The 17,795-nt window shown below is 35.3% G+C and overlaps 1 protein-coding gene across 2 annotated transcripts in view; it reads right to left on the bottom strand.

Annotated features, from left to right (window-relative positions):
- The window catches only part of LOC120607277 (polypeptide N-acetylgalactosaminyltransferase 4), an 88,464-nt gene that overhangs the window by 39,601 nt on the left and 31,068 nt on the right, over positions 1-17,795 (bottom strand). Inside the window, exons 5-9 of one of the 2 annotated variants that reach the window (XM_039869014.1) lie at positions 6,999-7,106; positions 6,759-6,874; positions 5,432-5,565; positions 3,309-3,377; positions 2,469-2,621 (exon numbers count right to left, since the gene is read on the bottom strand). In XM_039869014.1, the coding sequence (XP_039724948.1) occupies positions 2,469-2,621; positions 3,309-3,377; positions 5,432-5,565; positions 6,759-6,874; positions 6,999-7,106 (580 nt within the window). The remainder of the gene's footprint in view (positions 1-2,468; positions 2,622-3,308; positions 3,378-5,431; positions 5,566-6,758; positions 6,875-6,998; positions 7,107-17,795) is intronic. The other variant, XM_039869015.1, reaches the window with a different exon arrangement.

Here is a 17,795-nt window from a genome sequence, read left to right on the forward strand (position 1 = left end):
GAAATTAGATTATTTAGATGCCATTTGTTATCATCTAATAATACATTTTATTCTTTTAACCATGAATTCCAACCTCAAAAAAAGTTTTTGCTAATTTTCAAATATTTTCAAAGTAACATATGTAAGCTGACCTTGCCTAAAGCTTTGAAAAAAATTCAATCCACAAAATTTAGTAGTTCAAAGTAAAGTTTACTTAATCTAAATGAACACAGCACAACTTCTAGTCTGATTCATGCTATTCTATTCTAGGTGATATTTTCAAACTAATAGTTTATGGCTCTATGAGAGATTCACAGACATTAATTTGAAGTCTTTAAAAATAATTTGATATTTAAGAATTATTCATACTATTAATTATGTTTTCAGTCCAGAAAACTTTATACCTTGCTTTATCAGGAGAGATTTTTAAGAAAAATAAATTGAACAATTGGTTGTTCATATGCAGAATCCTATCACTTCTCTGGCATTTTATATCACAGATATGAAGGTGTTATATAAATGTAAGTAATATTGTATGCTTAATTTTAAGCTACCATGAGTGTTTATAGATCGTTTAAACAGAGAACACACAGGCTGACTTTCTTAAGGCCACAATGTAATTTAGTGACAATGCTCAACATTCTGTACAATGTTAACTGAACTATAATTCCAAGATAAAAAGTTAGTTTTTAATAGAGTTTTTTAAGTGTATATGTTAAAACCACAGCTGAGAGTGGCTTTGTGCTGCCTGGGTCATCCTGACCTAGTCATACAAAGCAACCCAGCTAGTTGACTGCTTTCTGGCTGCACTGTCAGAGAAGAGCTCCTCAGACAACTTGCTGACATTTTAAAGAAAGCCCAGCACTCTTAAATGGGGTGAGAATGACAGTAAATCACAGAGAAAATGGCCTGAATGGCTCGAACCACCAACGCTGAGGTAGTGTGGTGTGATGGAAATATCACTGCATTAGGAGCAAGGAGACCCAGGCTGTCTGCAGCTCTGCCACCCATCACTCTGGAAAGGTGGCTGAGTGGATGTCAGGGCAGCAACAACACTGTTGGTTAAGCTCAGCCAAGCCACAGAAATGCTAGAATAAAAAACACAGAGAGTCAATACAACTGGCTTGGGTTAAACCAGGAAAGGAAACTCAAATTAAGATATATTTCACATATATTTTATGTGAATACGTGTGCTCACAGGGGATCAAAAAATACATCCATTATTGTAGAAACTAAAACGCAAATGTGGTGAATCACAAATAAATTACATTATATTCTTTCTTTCAAAGAAATAAAAAGAAAAAAATGATACAATAAGTAGCATGAAGAAGTAGTAAAGTCTAATGGTAAATACTTTAGAAGAACTAGAAAGATGGTTAGAAGTTGGTAAGGACCAAAATTATAGCAAAGAACTGGAAATAAATAGTACTAAGGAAAAACTGGACATAAATATCAAAATGTGGATAGATTAAACGAAATCTAGAAAATAGTCCCAAAAGTTTAAAAGTTTGAAAAACAAACTTACACACACAAACACACACACACACACACAACCTGAGACTAACAGAAATATCTGAGATCTGAGATAACAGAAAACGCCTAGACTAAGGAAACAAAAATTAAATAAATGATTGAGCGGGGCAGGGCACACAGACCATGAAAGAGGGTACAGAACCATAGCACAAATAGTGCATGAGGCAACTGTGAATTGCCACTCAAGAATAAACCTTAACTCAAAATACTTAATCTGAAAGCAAAGAAAGGTTCTGTCAATGACGAAAGAAAAAATTCCAATGAACAGGAAATAATGATTGATATCAACTCTTAGAAGAGAAAAGGGCTTAAGGAGTATCATGCAAAATGAAAAGAAATAGAGTAATACCAGCTGGGTATCCAGCAAAGACGAATATTTTCTTTGAAGAGAGTAGAACATTTAAATCTATAGAACTTGTCAACAAAAATCTACAGCTAGATAATTATAAACTGAAATATATAAGCAAATAGTAAAATAGTCTCAATTATGAAGTTTAATGCCCAAATCTCTTCTTTTTATTGTCCATAAGATTTTTTCTTTACTGTAAAAGGAATTAAAGATATTTCTTTCAATAACTGTTATAAAAATTCTTACCCTTCAGCCCTATTCTCATGACAGCCATTGCATGAGCTCCCTAAACATATCTAGAATATGAAGCTTGTTCAGACTTCAGTCACCAGAGGCCTTAGATTTGAGTCCCCATTTCCTATTACTATTAACACAATTTTTAAGTTCTATTTCTAAGCCTTCAAGAAGCTAATATGAATAGCTTTAGAAATATTACACACTACCATATTTATAGTTGTATTAGTGAAAATAATTGTTTGTTGAAGTGCTGCTGTCTTAATGCGGGACTAGATTTTATATAATTAAGTATAATTTCAAGCATCTAGTAGTCCATAGCCCCAAAATGTACATTTACAAATAGCAGGACAAATATGTATAAAGTACTCACTTCAACAGTCTCAATTTTTCCCTCATGGGGATGTGGTGTTCTTGGGTAGATATCAAGAAGATGTGGTGGCGAATCAAAATGTAATCTTTTGAGACTTTTTTTAAAAACATCTTTACAATTCAGCTCATCAAAGTTAGTCCTCCATAATAAAACCTATTACAAATTAATCACATTGGCAGTTATTAACTTGCATGTACAAACTATAGAATTAAAAAAATATATATACAGAATTGTCCCTCAAAATAGTCAGAAAGTCTAGATATAGATTTCAACAACATTACTACTTCTCGATGCGTTTTTTTAAGGGCGGGAGGCAGAGATTTAGCATTTTGAATTGCCTTCACACCCAGTTTAAAATTCATATTAAATTCATATTATTACCTTAAAATTTTATTTTTTTCAAACCTAAAGTCATGTTGTCTACTTTATTCAATAAATCTGGCTATGAGTGACTTTCAAGTAAAAGCAGATTTTCTACGAAAACAATTTAAATTTACCATCCCCAAGAATCTTAACATTTGAAAAATAAGACATACTGACAAAATATTAGGCAATAATTCAAGTGAAAGTTACACAGCAACATTGGGCATTCAACGTTAGTTACATATATAATTAAGTGTAAAGATGAGCAAAAGAAAATAACTGCTGCTTGACTTCCAAAACCTTTTAGAACTGGCACTATTTCAGCTATGAAATAGCGGACTTCCTGGCATTAAATTAAAATATAAATTCAGTACTCATCTTCACATATGTCATCTAGTTGGTTGTAAAAGTCTTCACTTAAGTCTTGAATTCCTTTACTCTAACCAAATCAAAGAGAAGGCTGAAAGATTTACAAACCTGTGCATCTGCACCTCCTGATGAAAATAGCTCTCCACCTTTTGAAAATGAAACAGTAAAGACAGGTCCCTAAGAAATAAATGGAGATAAAAGAAAAAGTACTTGGTGATGCTTTCTCATGGCCAAGAGGACTGTGAATATTAATTTTTGGGGCCAATTTATGTAGACTATTTACATAATAAGTCTGAGAGAACATATTCAATTGCTAGCAACTAATGCACGCAAGCATGATAAAGATAAAGAACCAACCCAATTATATTAAAATACATGGAAATGATACTTAATGAAAAAGAAATTCTAATAAAAATGAGAAAATACACTTTTTTTTCCTTTAAAGAAAAGCTTATACATGTGCAAGTTAATAAGAATTTCTGTTAAGATTTTCTGGCTTTGTACTCTTTATTCAACAAGTCACTAGCAGAAACTGAAAACTCTGTGAGTGATGGGAATGAAGCTATATGAACAAAGGCCATTTCCTGACCATAACAGGCTTCACTGAGTTAGCCCTTCATGTGGGCAATAGTGAGCTACTAATAATTTTAAAAGCAGGATATATATAGGAGGAGAGCTGTGACTGATGAAAACTGATATCACAACTGTGAGAATAATGAAGTAAGAATGAATGGTTGGAGGCCAGTTAGGAAGTTAGTGCAATTATCTGGATGAAACTGATCAATGACTGTGAAGTTGGACAAAACTACTCTTGGCACAGTTGCAAGATGCACAGCCTGTAGGTCAATTTTTCAATCCAGATAAGAGTAATTCTTTCTCATTTCTGGTTTTTAACTATGTCCTTAATCTATGTAAGAAAATTTTGGGGGAAAAATATATTTTTCAAGTAGACCATCCCATACACTTAAGTACTGTAGCCTTATAAACACCTCCTCTAGACTATGAAAAGATTCCATCTTCATACATACTTTTTTTCCCTAAAATACTATCTTTATTCTCTATTAATTTGTACTATTTCCATGGATATTTTAATCCTTGGCTACTTTTACTGGTTGTTATTCAGCTTAAATCTGTGTATATGTACATATTTGGCTAGTATCTATTTCTGCTTTACTCTGACACAGCTGCAGAACAAATGATAAAGCAAAGCAGGAAGCCAGGCAGGATATATGAAGGCAGAAAGAACCCCTTCTCCTCTAGACCACAAAGCCCATTCTATTTTTGGATATAAACTGCTTATACTTGGTTAAAAGAGGTATCTAGTACTCAAAAAAAAAAAAAAAGAAAATGTATTCTAAAAAATTAGAAGTTTGAATATTCACAGAAAGGAGGAATAGTTTATACTTAAAAAGTTTATCTTTAGTTTGTTATACCAGGTGGTGGTGGTGGTGGTGGTGGTGGTGGTGGTGGGTGTGTGTGTGTGTGTGTGTGTGTGTGTGTGAGAGAGAGAGAGAGAGAGAGAGAGAGGAGGAGGAGGAGGGACCTCTCCTCTCACTGGGCTCTAAAACAACTGAGGAATAAGACAAAGGTATAAGGCATATGGGAGCCAGAATGTCATCTTTCTCACTAATAAAGACTTGTAAAGAAAGAATGTGGCTTTATCTGTGGGAAAATGGGCTTTCTAGAACTGAATTCCAGAACAAGACAGATTTGAGTGCCCCGTCACAGGCAAGACTGGAGAAAGAAAGGCCTCCCCACAAAAAGTATCAGAGAAAAACAGCGAGGACAGGTTTACTCCCAAGAGTAGAAGGCATTGGGCTCTACTTGTTAAATTCTCCTTTTATTGTCACCAGCTTAGAGAAAGAAGTGACTGAGGGCGTGTGAGAGGCTCAGAATGTCAGAGCTAGTGGGACGGCCTCCACTGGAGAAGAAAGATTAGAAGAAAAAATTTATCTATCACCACTTACCCAGTCAAACCTAAATTACATCCTGATGAAGATACTAGTGGAGGATTAACTTAATGGCCATTGAAAGATACACATTGATTTTGACAAGAATTACAATATTTCTGAGAGTTGCTTCCAGAGGATAAAAACATAGCCTATGAAGCCCCCCCAAAATTTTACAATAGTGGCAATGGGTACACTTGGAAAAAGAATAGACATGAAATGAAATGGATCAAAACTTTAAAACATATATTATTTAAAAAGCAAAAATCTTAGTGTTAATACCGTATGTCCTTGAAGTGTATATATGAGCCTTCCTTCTAGGAGATCCAGAATCTTAAGTGTACCATCTGAAGAAGCAGTGATGAGATAGTTACCCGAAGGATGGAATGACACACAATTAACTCCACAGTTGTGAACTGATTTGTAGAAAACAAAACAAAAGTTTCAGTGAACAAATCTTAATTGCTAAAGAAAACAAAGTAAAAATTTCAGAGAACAATTCTTAATTCTAAAGATGCCCTTTTGCCCGATTAGCAATATTAGGTTGAAAACAAGAATCACAGGCAATGTCTTCGCAACACCAAAATTCCACAGAGCTCACTAAAATAAATAAGTAGTTTGACATCATACAGCTTAAGCTTCTAGCTAATGAGACAGAATGGCTTTAAAAATGAGAGCGTATCATGGAAAGATAATTTTGTTAACCACATAACTATAAAGTCTTCAACTATATTACCAATATAGCCAACGGTTGATTACTACTGGTTCCCATAAGGTATATAACCTAGCTTTCAACTAAATTAACCAATTAATGGCTTGGTACTAAGATGGTGAGGAGTGTGGAGATACATTTAGAGAAGGGCAGTCTTGCCAGCTTGAGAATTCATTTCTGGATACCATCCTTCCAATAGGAGGCAGTATAACACAGTGATTGAAATGTTCTTAGATGTACTTTGTAAACATAAAGACCCAAGTAGGTTCTATCAATTGTTTTAGCGAGTCACTTACCCTCTTTAAGCCTCAATTTCCTTATCTTTAAAACAGGGGTAAAAAAATAATAATAACAAAATAAAATAAAACAGGAGTAATAATAATAATACATCTTAGAGCTGTTGTGAGGATTTAACAGTGTCGGCTACCTGGTAACTATTACACTTATTAAGAAAGGGAAATGTGGATTTAATATAAATCTAATATAGACCAAGAAATTGATTTTTTTCAACTTCAATACATAGGCACAGTAGGATGTTGCTTTCTACCAGTTATAACAAGTATTTGTGCTCACATAACTTCCTCTGAGTCAATTTCTACCCCTGACTTCTCACATAATGCAGACAAGCAGAGTCTGAAAATCTCACAATAACTTCTTTTTTTCACAGTCTTGGCATCATTTTTAAGGTTCCTCTACCAGCCTCTCCACTCTGGCATCTACCCCAGCTTCTCAGAGCATGTTGTTGATGGGGGCTAACTGTTCTCTAATCAGCTCAAAAGCAGCCCATGACTCTCATTAAGAGGGTCAGACCACACTGAGAAGGATAGTCTATCACTTTGAGGGTTTCCCAGAGAAAATCATTGAACAACTGAATTCTCTTGTTATGGAAATTGTTACCTTGATAATGCTGGAGTAATTTGTTCACTCTTATATCCCAGATTTTCACAGTATGATCAGAACCTGCTGAAGCTATGCATGTACCATTAGGGTTAAAATCCACAAAATTCGCAAACCTAGGAGGAAAAATATGATCTAATATTTTGATTTCTTTACTCTCATTTCTTTATTCAAATGGTAATAATTAAGCATCTCCTTAGCAAACTACTCTATATAAATGCACAAATAGCATAGACTTACCCTATAGAATCTGAGAAGTTATTGACACACTGCTTGCTTGTGGTATCCCAAATTTTAATAGTTTTATCCTCACTACATGATACAATTAGTCTTCCATCAGGTGAAAATCTGGAAAGCAAAAGAAAGAAGATTATTTTTGTGAAAGGTTCCTGATAATCACAATCACTCCCACCCCAACAAAAGACCCAACTCCCCAAGCCTGTAACTTCTTGGACATGGGGGAGGCCAGAGAGCTCCAATGGACCGAAAATAGGTTAACTCATTTATAAAGTACTGAAGTTCCCTCATGAACACACCTATCATCCACATGACCCCATTAAAAAGTAAATGAGAAAATTCTCAGACACCTTGTCTACTGTTTTTATGCTATCTTTTCATTTAAGAGTCTTTCCAAGGTTCTATTTTTTTTCTCCTAAGTGCATTTTTAGGATAGATAGAAGAGCAGAGGGCCAAAAGAAAAAGGAAGAAAAGAAAAGAAAGAAAAGAAAAGAAAAGAAGAAAAAAAAATTTAGAATATTATAAAGCTATGAATAGCATTTCTATTATTAATGTTTCAGAAATAACAAAAACCTAATTATGTTACAATTTTATTTGTATTTCCCTCTATGCCCAGATCACTATAAAAGTCATCCATTACAGGTGTGGATTATAATTAAAGGATTTTCTTTTAATTTTCTCCTTCTCTCTCTCTTCTCTCCTCCCTCTCTGTTCCTAAGACTGACCTAATTCTTCTAAAGAGAAATTTGTGATCTAGCATTTATGGATTCACCATATTTTAAAAAAGAACATAGGAGCATAATTAAGTTCACCATATTTTAAAAAGGAACATAGGAGCATAATTAAGTTCTATGTAAAATAATCTTTAAAATTTCAAGAAAATAACCTTGCAAGAAAATATCTTCCATGCTGGTAGTTCAGCTTAGTTGTATAATAACATAATATTTTATTAATCTTATCCACCAGAAAATAGGTGTTGAAGATTCAAATATGAAGGGCAATATTATAGAAATGCTTCAAATAGATGAAGTTTATTTTACATAAACCCTGGGGAAGAAACAACTACTCAGTATTCCTGTGAAAATAAACTTTACATAATAATGTAAACAACTAATGCAAGGAATCAAATTATGTCTCTTAATAAGCTATCTTTTTAAAAAATTACTTAATATGAGTATTTCAAATGGTAAGAATATTTCTAAGAGATGACTTGATTCTTACATTTAAAGAAAGCAATGATGAAAAAAATTAATAAAATGGAACTATCAGATTAAAAACAAAGTACAAAAATATTCATCCTACAACATTATTGGCCAAATCCTGCCACTACCATCATCGTCACTATCCTTGCCAACATTTGTTGAGTGACCGCAGTTCTAGAATTGTTCTTAATACATTATCTACAGCAACTCATTTAATCCTTAATTAACCCTACAAAACAGGTGGTACTACTAGCCATAATTTACTCATGAATAAACTGACAGAGTCACACAATCAAGAAGGTATGAACCAGACAATCTGGCTCAGTAGCCAAATCTCTCAGTCACTCTGCTTAAATCTTTGACAGAAAGGAAAGTTTCTTCTACTGGCCAAAGTATTGAGAGCACAGAAAGTTCTAAAGTAGAGAACTGTGAGCCAGATGCTATGTGATTGAGCTCTGACTGACAGGCTAACCACTATACTACACTTTAATAAAAATCTATGTGTGCTATCAAATGCTGTCAGAGTTCCTGAGGAGTTTATGGGGGAAGATATTCATTCACTGATTCATTTGAATATTTACTGAGCCAGAAGCAGGCACTGGGCATTGTCCTGGGTCATGAGAATATGATGGCAAATGAGAGTAAAATCCCTGTCCTCATGAGGCTTTTAATCTAGGGAGGACAAAGGTGGGCGGGCACACGAATAATATAATTTTAGATAATAATAAAAAGAGTTTGTAACAAAAAAATGTGCCAACTTGACATTAGAAGCTCCATAGAAGAAAGAGGATTTTAAAGAAACTTATAAATAAGGAAAAAGAGGTATCTTGGCCTGCTAGAATCCACCCCGAGCAGGAGGGGCTATAACCTGAGAGAAATTCCCATGTGCTAAAGAAATGAAGGGAATGTGAACATCAGACAAGTGGAGAGTGGAAGAGACTGGGCAGAAGCTGGCACTAGAGGGAGCAGAGGTTTCTATCTCTAACCCCACATGGTCAAAGGGGGATTCAGTTAAGGCCTTCCTCTGGACACTACATTATAATCCCTGCATATACTCTCTGTATATGTTTTTTGCCTTTGGAGGAGCTGAAAGTCAAGATGGTGGCTTTCATCTTCCCTTCCCTACTTTTATTTTTAATTAGATACATCAAAAATAAGTCAGCACCAATAAAATACACTTCTCTTTGCCCTGACTTTGATCAGGAAAGGACAGTCCTTTCTTTGTTAGGGTTCAAACAACATCTGTGTTGTTGACTTTTAGAATGGCAAGAGGATATAAAATTTCTACCAAAACAGATTTCTCTTATTCAGTTCTACCTTTTAAAATTTCCAGAGAGTGTGTCACTAAGATGAATATTATGTTAATCAAGTGACTAATGGATCAGCAGATGTGGACATTCTGTAAAGCATTTGAGAAGTTAACTAAACTACTATTTGATCTCTTAAAATGTATTGGTACTTATTCGAGAAAATGAGGATATTCTTGAACTTCTTTCTAGAAAAACTGGTTCACAGATCTCACATGTGCCCTCCCGCTCCTATCTCCTCCCTAATTTAAAAGCCTCATGAAGACGGAGATCTTGGTCTCATTCACCACCATATTCCATGTCAACTAAAGAGACAAACATTAGTAAGAGGAACTCTGAAGCCAGCAGCTATTGAATAGGAGCGGGGAACAGTAAAAATGACTAGAAATAAGACCGCCCAGTCAGTACAGAATCCTGAATTGTAGGACCAATTTTGCAACTGCCCAGCTCTGTAACCTTGTGAAACTCACAACCACCCTGGCCACCATTTTCTATTCGGATAAGGAGAGAGTCTGGATTGCATTCAGACCTAAAACTCTCATAGATTCATTAAAAAAAAAAAAAGGCAGTCTCAGAGGGATTTGATGGGCATTTGTGTTTACATACTGGAAGGTGAAGTTCAAGGCAATAAGCAAAACATTTATGTTTTTTAAGTGTTGGTCAGCATTAGAAGAGAAACCATCTGTTGTTGATTGCAGTAATAGGACTCATTCCTGCAACTGCTGAGACAAAAAGCAAATGAAAGAGACATAAAGAGATTTAAGCATGCCATAAAACATGCTAATCATTTGTTGGATCATTTAGCAATTACATGCCCAGACTTCAATTGGGATCTCCACCCTTAAGTACAACTGCCTACTGGGTGTCTCCTCTTGGAATATCCTACAGGCGCTTCCAACTCTGAACTTGTCCAAATCTGAACTCACCATCTTCCTTCCCAAACTGCTCTTTCTCCAGGGTTCCTTTTCTCTGTAAATAGTTTCTCAAGCCAGAAAACTAAGAGTCATACTTGATTCCTCTTTCTCCTCCACACCCCCGCATATCAATCCACTATTAGCCCCAGTCTCCTCAAACCATAATAGGCCTTGCTCTCTTCCATTCTCCACATGCGACAACAGTGATCTTTAAATCTTAAATTAAAATTTTCAGATTAAAGCCCTTTGTTGCTTTCACATTTCTCTTGGGAAAATGTCTGAAATCCTTACCACTAGTTATCAGGTTCTCCAGGATCTGTTCTCTTGACTCTTCATCTTCAATGCCCTACTTTTTCTGACCCCACACCTCTCTTTTTTCTGGTCCTCCTCCCTCCTGCCTCAGGTATTTCCTCACATGCTGTTTGTTTCCTGAGCCTCAAACACTGCTCCCTACTCTTTGTCTAGTTTAAAATACCTAAAAGAATCTTACTCATCCTTCAAATCTCTGCTCCCCTCACTTCCTCAAGAAAAGCCTCCCCGAACTCCTCACCCCGACCCTGCAGTAAGTTAGGTCCCCAGGAGGTATTCTTAGCATACCTCATACTCACACTTACATCACCCTGCAACCACATGTTCTGTTTGCTTCCCTAATGAATATAAGCTCCAAGAAGAGAGAAATCACATCTGTCTTATTCACTGTCATATCCTAGACACAGTGCAGGGCGCTGAGTACATCCTCAGTAAACATTTAGGGCTTTAAAAAAAATTTTTTAAGGGAATTGGGACTAATTTAATATTATAGACAATGAGAGCTGACAATTAAAATCTTTACAGTTTGTCGTGCAACATGAACATACTTATGCCACAGAACTGTATACTGAAAATGGTTAAAATGGTAAATTTTATATATATTTTACCATAATAAAAGAAAATCTTTGGAATTCAGAAGGTCAAAGATCACTTGCAACACTACCAACAACTGAAAGGCAGATTTCCCCCCTGAAAAATAATGCTAGAAGAGCAGTAATGCTGGAAAAGTTGTCTCATTAGCCTCTTTGTATTTTTGACTATGGACACCATAAAGAAACATAAGTTATCTCACAGCATACATTATTTAAAAAAAAATAAGGGCTACAATAATTTTAACTTTTAGAAGAATTCTTTTATCACTAAAAAGAGATATTTCTCACCTCCATATTATATATATAGATATATCGGTCTATCTATATATATAATGATAAATGTTTTCATTATTCATTAAAGAAAAATTACTTGTTAAAAAAACTGGGAAATGTAGTAAGTAAAAAAAATCCATAGTCCCATCACATTTAATATTTTGTATGTGATAGGTACTTTATCTTTTGATCAAAAGTTCTGAATTTTGCTCTCCCTTCCCAAACATAAACATGTTTTCATGTCGTTATTTGCATATATTCTGCTTTTAATGAATACATAATAATCTAAATTTATTTAACTAGTTTTCTTTACTTAAAAAAAAAAGGTTATGTCCAGTATTTCACCATTATAAATTATACTGAAAGCAATATCTTTGAACATAAAGCTTTTTCCTTTGAATACTAAAGAATATTTAGGATAAATTTCTTATGGAATCACTGTAACAAAGACTGCTGATATATTCTGCACATTGATTTCTAAAAAGAATATACTAATTTATATTTTAAAAGCATGAATATATTTCCACTATATGGCATAGCTTAAAAATATTTTTGTAAATTAAGATGCAAGGTCATAAACAATGGTTAGTCCAGAGAACATAGCTATTCATCTCTTATTACATTGATAGACAGCATCTCTGTGCCACATGGAGTAAGTCTGGGCTCCAGGAAAAAGCTCATAATAAGTAGTGGGCACAGAGACACAGAATTTTAGTTATTTAAGTCTATGGTATACGTTTAAAATTCAAGTACTGAAGGAGGAAACAATTGCTCTGCTGACCCTCTATATTCATTCAAATATATTATCCATGCAGTATCACTTGGATTATTTTTAATGTTTAGCTGTTTAGTTCATCTGCAATTTTTATAAATGTATTATGTGCAATAAAGGTCCAACTTTAAATTTTTAAAAACAGAAATCCAATTATCTTAACTACATATTAAATTGTCCATTCACCTCCCTACTGATTAGAAATGGCAACTCTATCATAACACATATATGGGTCTGCTTCTGGGCTTTATATAATCTATTTTCCTAATCCTGTGCCCTTATCACCATATTCTAATTTTTATAATTTTATACTGTGTTCTGAGAGCTGGTTGGATAAGTTTTTTCCAATTATTTTTCTTCTCATTTTTTTCTTGGCTATGCTTGCACATTTAACTCATCCATATAAATTTTGAAATTAGCTTGTCAGGTTCTACTAAATTCCTTTCACAGAACTTCCAGGTCTGGACAGGGGGAGTAATGGTTATCAGACTTATACCCTTACCATAAACAATGATACAACTGGGCAAAATATATGGAGCAACTCTTTTTAGACACTATGCAGAAACAACACAGGGATGTGAATCCTGAGAGATGGAAATAAATGAGATGAGCACCGAATCCAAACCAGATTTCAGACCATGGCACAAGGACATAAAGCCCAAAGAAACAGCAACAGTCTCGCTGGGCAAAGTAAACAGAAATTAAAATTCAGAACTGCTAAGGGGCTGAAATTTTGTGGGCAGGGTATAAGAGAGAAGCTATGAAGAGCAGAAACCACCCCAAAAGTCTGCCTACAAGTCCCCTTGAGTCTTTGGTCACATATAAAGCTGCTTATGCACAGGGCAATGAGGCTTGGCAGAGAACAATTACTGAGAGACTGTGAGCTGAACGAAGATTACAAAGGTTATATTGCACTGAGAGATGTTCAAGTTTTGAGCAGATTTTGCTAAATACTCCAGGCATTTAGCTGAGACTCTAGAAAGGCCACTAGCACTATAGCCTAAGAGTAAAGGCCACTCTAGATCCACCCTATAAAGTCTAAATCCAAGCATCAACAGAATCCAGCTGGGCTGGCAGAAAGTTAATTACTTACTAGAACAATATTCAACTCTTTTTAAAAAATGATAAAGTAATTCATAATCTCATTTAGCAATGAATGGACACACAATTAAAAAAAAAAAATCATGGGAAATACAAAGAAGAAAAAAAATTTGACCTGGATATGACAGAGATGTTGGAATTGGCAAATAACTTTAAAACAGTTATTATAAATATATTCAAAGATTGAAAAGACAAGATGGGTATAATAAACAAACAAATGGGGAATCTCATCAGAGAAATGGATAAGCTTACAGTAGACTGGATATGGCAAGAGAAAAAAAAACACTGGTGAACTTGAAAGCAGGCCAATAGAAACTAAACAAACTGAAGCACAAAGAGAAAAAAAAAGTTTGAGAAAACGAACAAAGCCTTAATAAACTATGGTACACTATCTAATGGCCAAACATTATGTGAATTTGGAATCTCGGAAAGGGATGAGAAAGAAATTAGGGCAGAAAAATATATGAAGACACAATTTTTCTAATGTGAAAAAAATATCAATCCATAGATTTATACTGTTCAGTGAACCACAAGAAAAATATACAAAACCATAAGTAGGCAGATCACTGAAAACAAAAAATCTTAAGAGCAGTGGGGAAAAAGGCACATTAGATATAGAGTAAAAATGACTACTGCCTTCAGATTAAAAAATGCAAATGAGAAGACAATGGAATAACATCTTTAAAGTGCTAAGAGAAAAATTATCCACTGAACTAGAATTCTAACATCTCAGAAAAAAATATCATTTAAAAAGAATAAACAAAAAGCTGAGAAGATTTATCACCAGGAGACCTGTACTACAGGAAATATTTAATAAAGTTTTTTAGGCTAAAGGGAAATGATACCAGATGGAAACTTGGATCTACGCAAAGGAATAAAGAGTGCTAGAAAAAGTAAATATAGGGGTAAATAGAAAAGATTTTTTTTGTTTCTTATTTTCTTTAAAAGAAAATGGTTGCTTAATGTATTCTGGCCTTATTTCGTATATACAAGTAAAACTGTCAATAGGTGGGTAAATGGAGATATAATTTTGTAAGTTCGAACATTAGAACTTTTAGAAGTTCTGACATGACATATAAAATGACATAAAATTAATTCAAGAGTAGACGGATATGTTAAGGGTGCATATTGCAACCTCTAAACAACCAAATGAACAGGACAAAGAGTAAAGCTGAAAAGTCAATAGAGATGAAATGGATACTAAGAAATACACGTAGAAAACAAACAGTATGACTGTAGACTAAACCTAATAATAGGACTATTTACATAAACTAAATAGACTAAGCATTCTAATTAAAAGGCAGAGATTTTCAGACTCAAGTACCTGGAAATAGAGTTACCCTCTAATATTTAAATACATAAAATGCATTCAATGGAGGATAGTCATTACCTGTATATAGTAGTAACCCCAAAACTATGCAAGTGTGTGAAATGACTTTTGGACACAGGCTAAAGGTGACTCTAGTATAATCCCTAGGAGAAAAAATTGGAATGTGAGGGTAGTTAATAGCTGACCTCGTTACTTACATTCATTAATTTGTTTAACTTGCATGACAACTCTATGAGGAAGTTATCCCCTTTGTACAGGCGTTATAGAGGAGCAGAAGAAGGCCCAAAGAATTATGTCATTTCCCAGAATCACATGCTAGTGAGACCATGTTCTTAACTACCCTATGCTGTCCTTCTGCTGAAACTAATCAATAATACTGCAATACCTTTAAGATACTATGTCAGCAGAGAGGAGGTGCCCAGCAATGGCAAGAGTAAGAGCAGTCAGTGCGTCTCCTGCCTGGCCCAGGGGAGCAAGTACCTGGCCAACAGAACTGACCATACAGTTTCCTTTGCAGATATGTATATGTGGCAGAGATAGGCACATCTCACTATCCTTACTTAAGAAAATTATCCATCAAGATTCTTGCTTTAGTTCTAGGGCCCATAGAGGTCTTATTGTGAATTTGTTGGCAAAGGATGAAGACTCTGACTGAGGCACGCCAATCTTTTAGTCTCTTTGAAAGCTAGCATGTTCATTGTAAATAAGTAAACTGGTATCAGGTTTATGTTTCAGACTCTCCTAAATTTATTACGTGTGACTCAGTTCCCCCTGAGCATTCCCACCTCTGGGTAAAGAGTAGGAACAGGACTTCTGGTCCTTAGGACTTTTGGGAGAAAGTCTTGCACTAGGATGACCACATCAAGGCCGAGTTTTCACAGGACGTGGCACAAACACTCTGAGAAGCTGGGCCTGAGTGGTCAATTGGGCCCTCTTAACTCTCTTGATCTCTAACTGCAATAAGATGAGTCAAGAAAAAAAGACTGTAATAAATGAGTGAGTAGAATCTCTAAGCATGTTGTAGAGCACATATATGGAAAGTTGCCAAGAAGATGAAATCTTTATGCATTAAATTCAACCAAATTATCTATTTAAGAACATTCCTCCAGAAAGGCCTCTGCAGAATTTCATATGAATTATTCCCTCCAAACAGTAAGAAGACAAACAAAAAAAATGATTTAAAAACTCAAAAAACATAAAACTCAGAACCACAAGGTACCAGCAAGATAAAGGTATTCCATTATGACCAGGTATGCTGAGTATAAAAATTATTAATCTAAATAGAGGTAGACTAAAATGGAAAAAGAAAGTAGTAAAGCCACATAAACATTCTCTATGCATAAGATGCATGTACAGTACTTGTAAATTTGATATGAAAAATCCACAAAAATGACTCTTGCCTGAAGAAGTCTATGAAAACTCCCACCAAAGCAACCTGCACATTAGAGGTCAACCTTTCATTGATTCATTCAACCCACATTTTTGCACAACTCTTCTGAGCCTTCCCCCTCTACAACTAACATTCTACAGTGCTTCTCATCCTGTGTCTGACTCTCTTTCAAACAATCTTCCTGATACCATCTTTCTAGCTCGCTCACTTCAGTCAATGTCCCTTAGTAGCGATGCCTTCCCTGACCGCCATATGTAAAAGACCACCCCTAGCCTTATCACTCTCTACCTTATTACCTTATAGTATTTTTCTGCAGAGCATATATCGCTAATATATTTGTTTATTGTCTGTCTCCCTTTGGTAGAAGGAGCTCAATGAGAGAAGGAATTTTGTCTGTTTTTCTTTCTGTGGTATATATAGAACTTAGAACAGTGAAAGAGAATACAACATGAATAAAATATCTGTAATTTAGAGTCTGATAGGGAAGAGAGGCCTCAACTGACAGACCTCATAAACGGGGCAATGTGGTAGCATAAAGACATCATACAAAGTGTGGTCTGGGAGAGTCTCAAACATTTCTTAGAGGAAGAGAAGCACAATAGGAATTGGGTGCATTCCAGACATGGCAGGCAGCATGTAGAAAGGCACAGATTGTAATGGAGCCTTACACATTTAGAAATCTTGTGTAGCTGCAACAAAGTGAATGGCTGAAAGGACAAAAGATGACGCCGTAACAGAAAGGCAGAGCAGACACGCTGGAGCAAGGAATCACTGAGTGCTTTTAAGGTGAGGAACAGCATGACCACATCTGCATTTCACAAAGGTCTTTTTGGAGGTGGTAGGGCAGTAGAGGGAAAGGTAGAATGAAGGCAAATCTGTAGTCAGTGAGAATATTTAGGAGATTATTGCCAAAGTCTCTACAAAGGCCAGTAATGCTAAAAGTTAGGGCAATGGTGTTGAGATGGAGATAAAACGGGTGTCTTGAGTGCACATGACTGGATGCAAGGATAAGTCCCATTTTCCCAAAACTCTGCTCCACTGTCAGTTCCTATGGAAAGTGCCTTAAAAAAAAAAAACAAAAGGGAATTTTTAAGGCTCCTCTCTCTCCTCCCCACCCCACTCCGCTACTCTAATTCCAGGTACAGCTGTATCCAGAAACTGTACCATGTAATTAGACAGCTTCATTCTTGTCTTCACTCACGGCTTTGCTCTCCTCGGCATCAACATCATTCTCAGGTCAGTTCTTTGCCATCTACTTCCCATCTGAAAATACGCTACCTCTGCCTCTTCCTCTTCCCTTTCCTCCATTCTGGGCCTGGAATGTCTTCCTTGACTTTTTCTCACAGAGTCTATCTAGTTCAATGCCCCACTCACATACTCCCTTATAATTTTATGTATCATTTTCCCATAGTACACACCATTTTATAATTATTTGTTAATTTTTTCAATTGAACTGTAAAAGCTCCTCGAAGCTGATACTGTGTTTTCCAGCTCTACATCTAGCACAGACATGTGGTAAAGAGTGGGGGCTATGCTTATTAAAGGAATATTCTGAAGACTAAAATTTCACTTTATTGGTGACCTTTGAACTTTTCATAAATTCTTTCTT

This window comes from Pteropus medius, unplaced genomic scaffold, assembly GCF_902729225.1.
Source record: "Pteropus medius unplaced genomic scaffold, Ma_sr-lr_union100, whole genome shotgun sequence".
NCBI lineage: Eukaryota > Metazoa > Chordata > Mammalia > Chiroptera > Pteropodidae > Pteropus > Pteropus medius.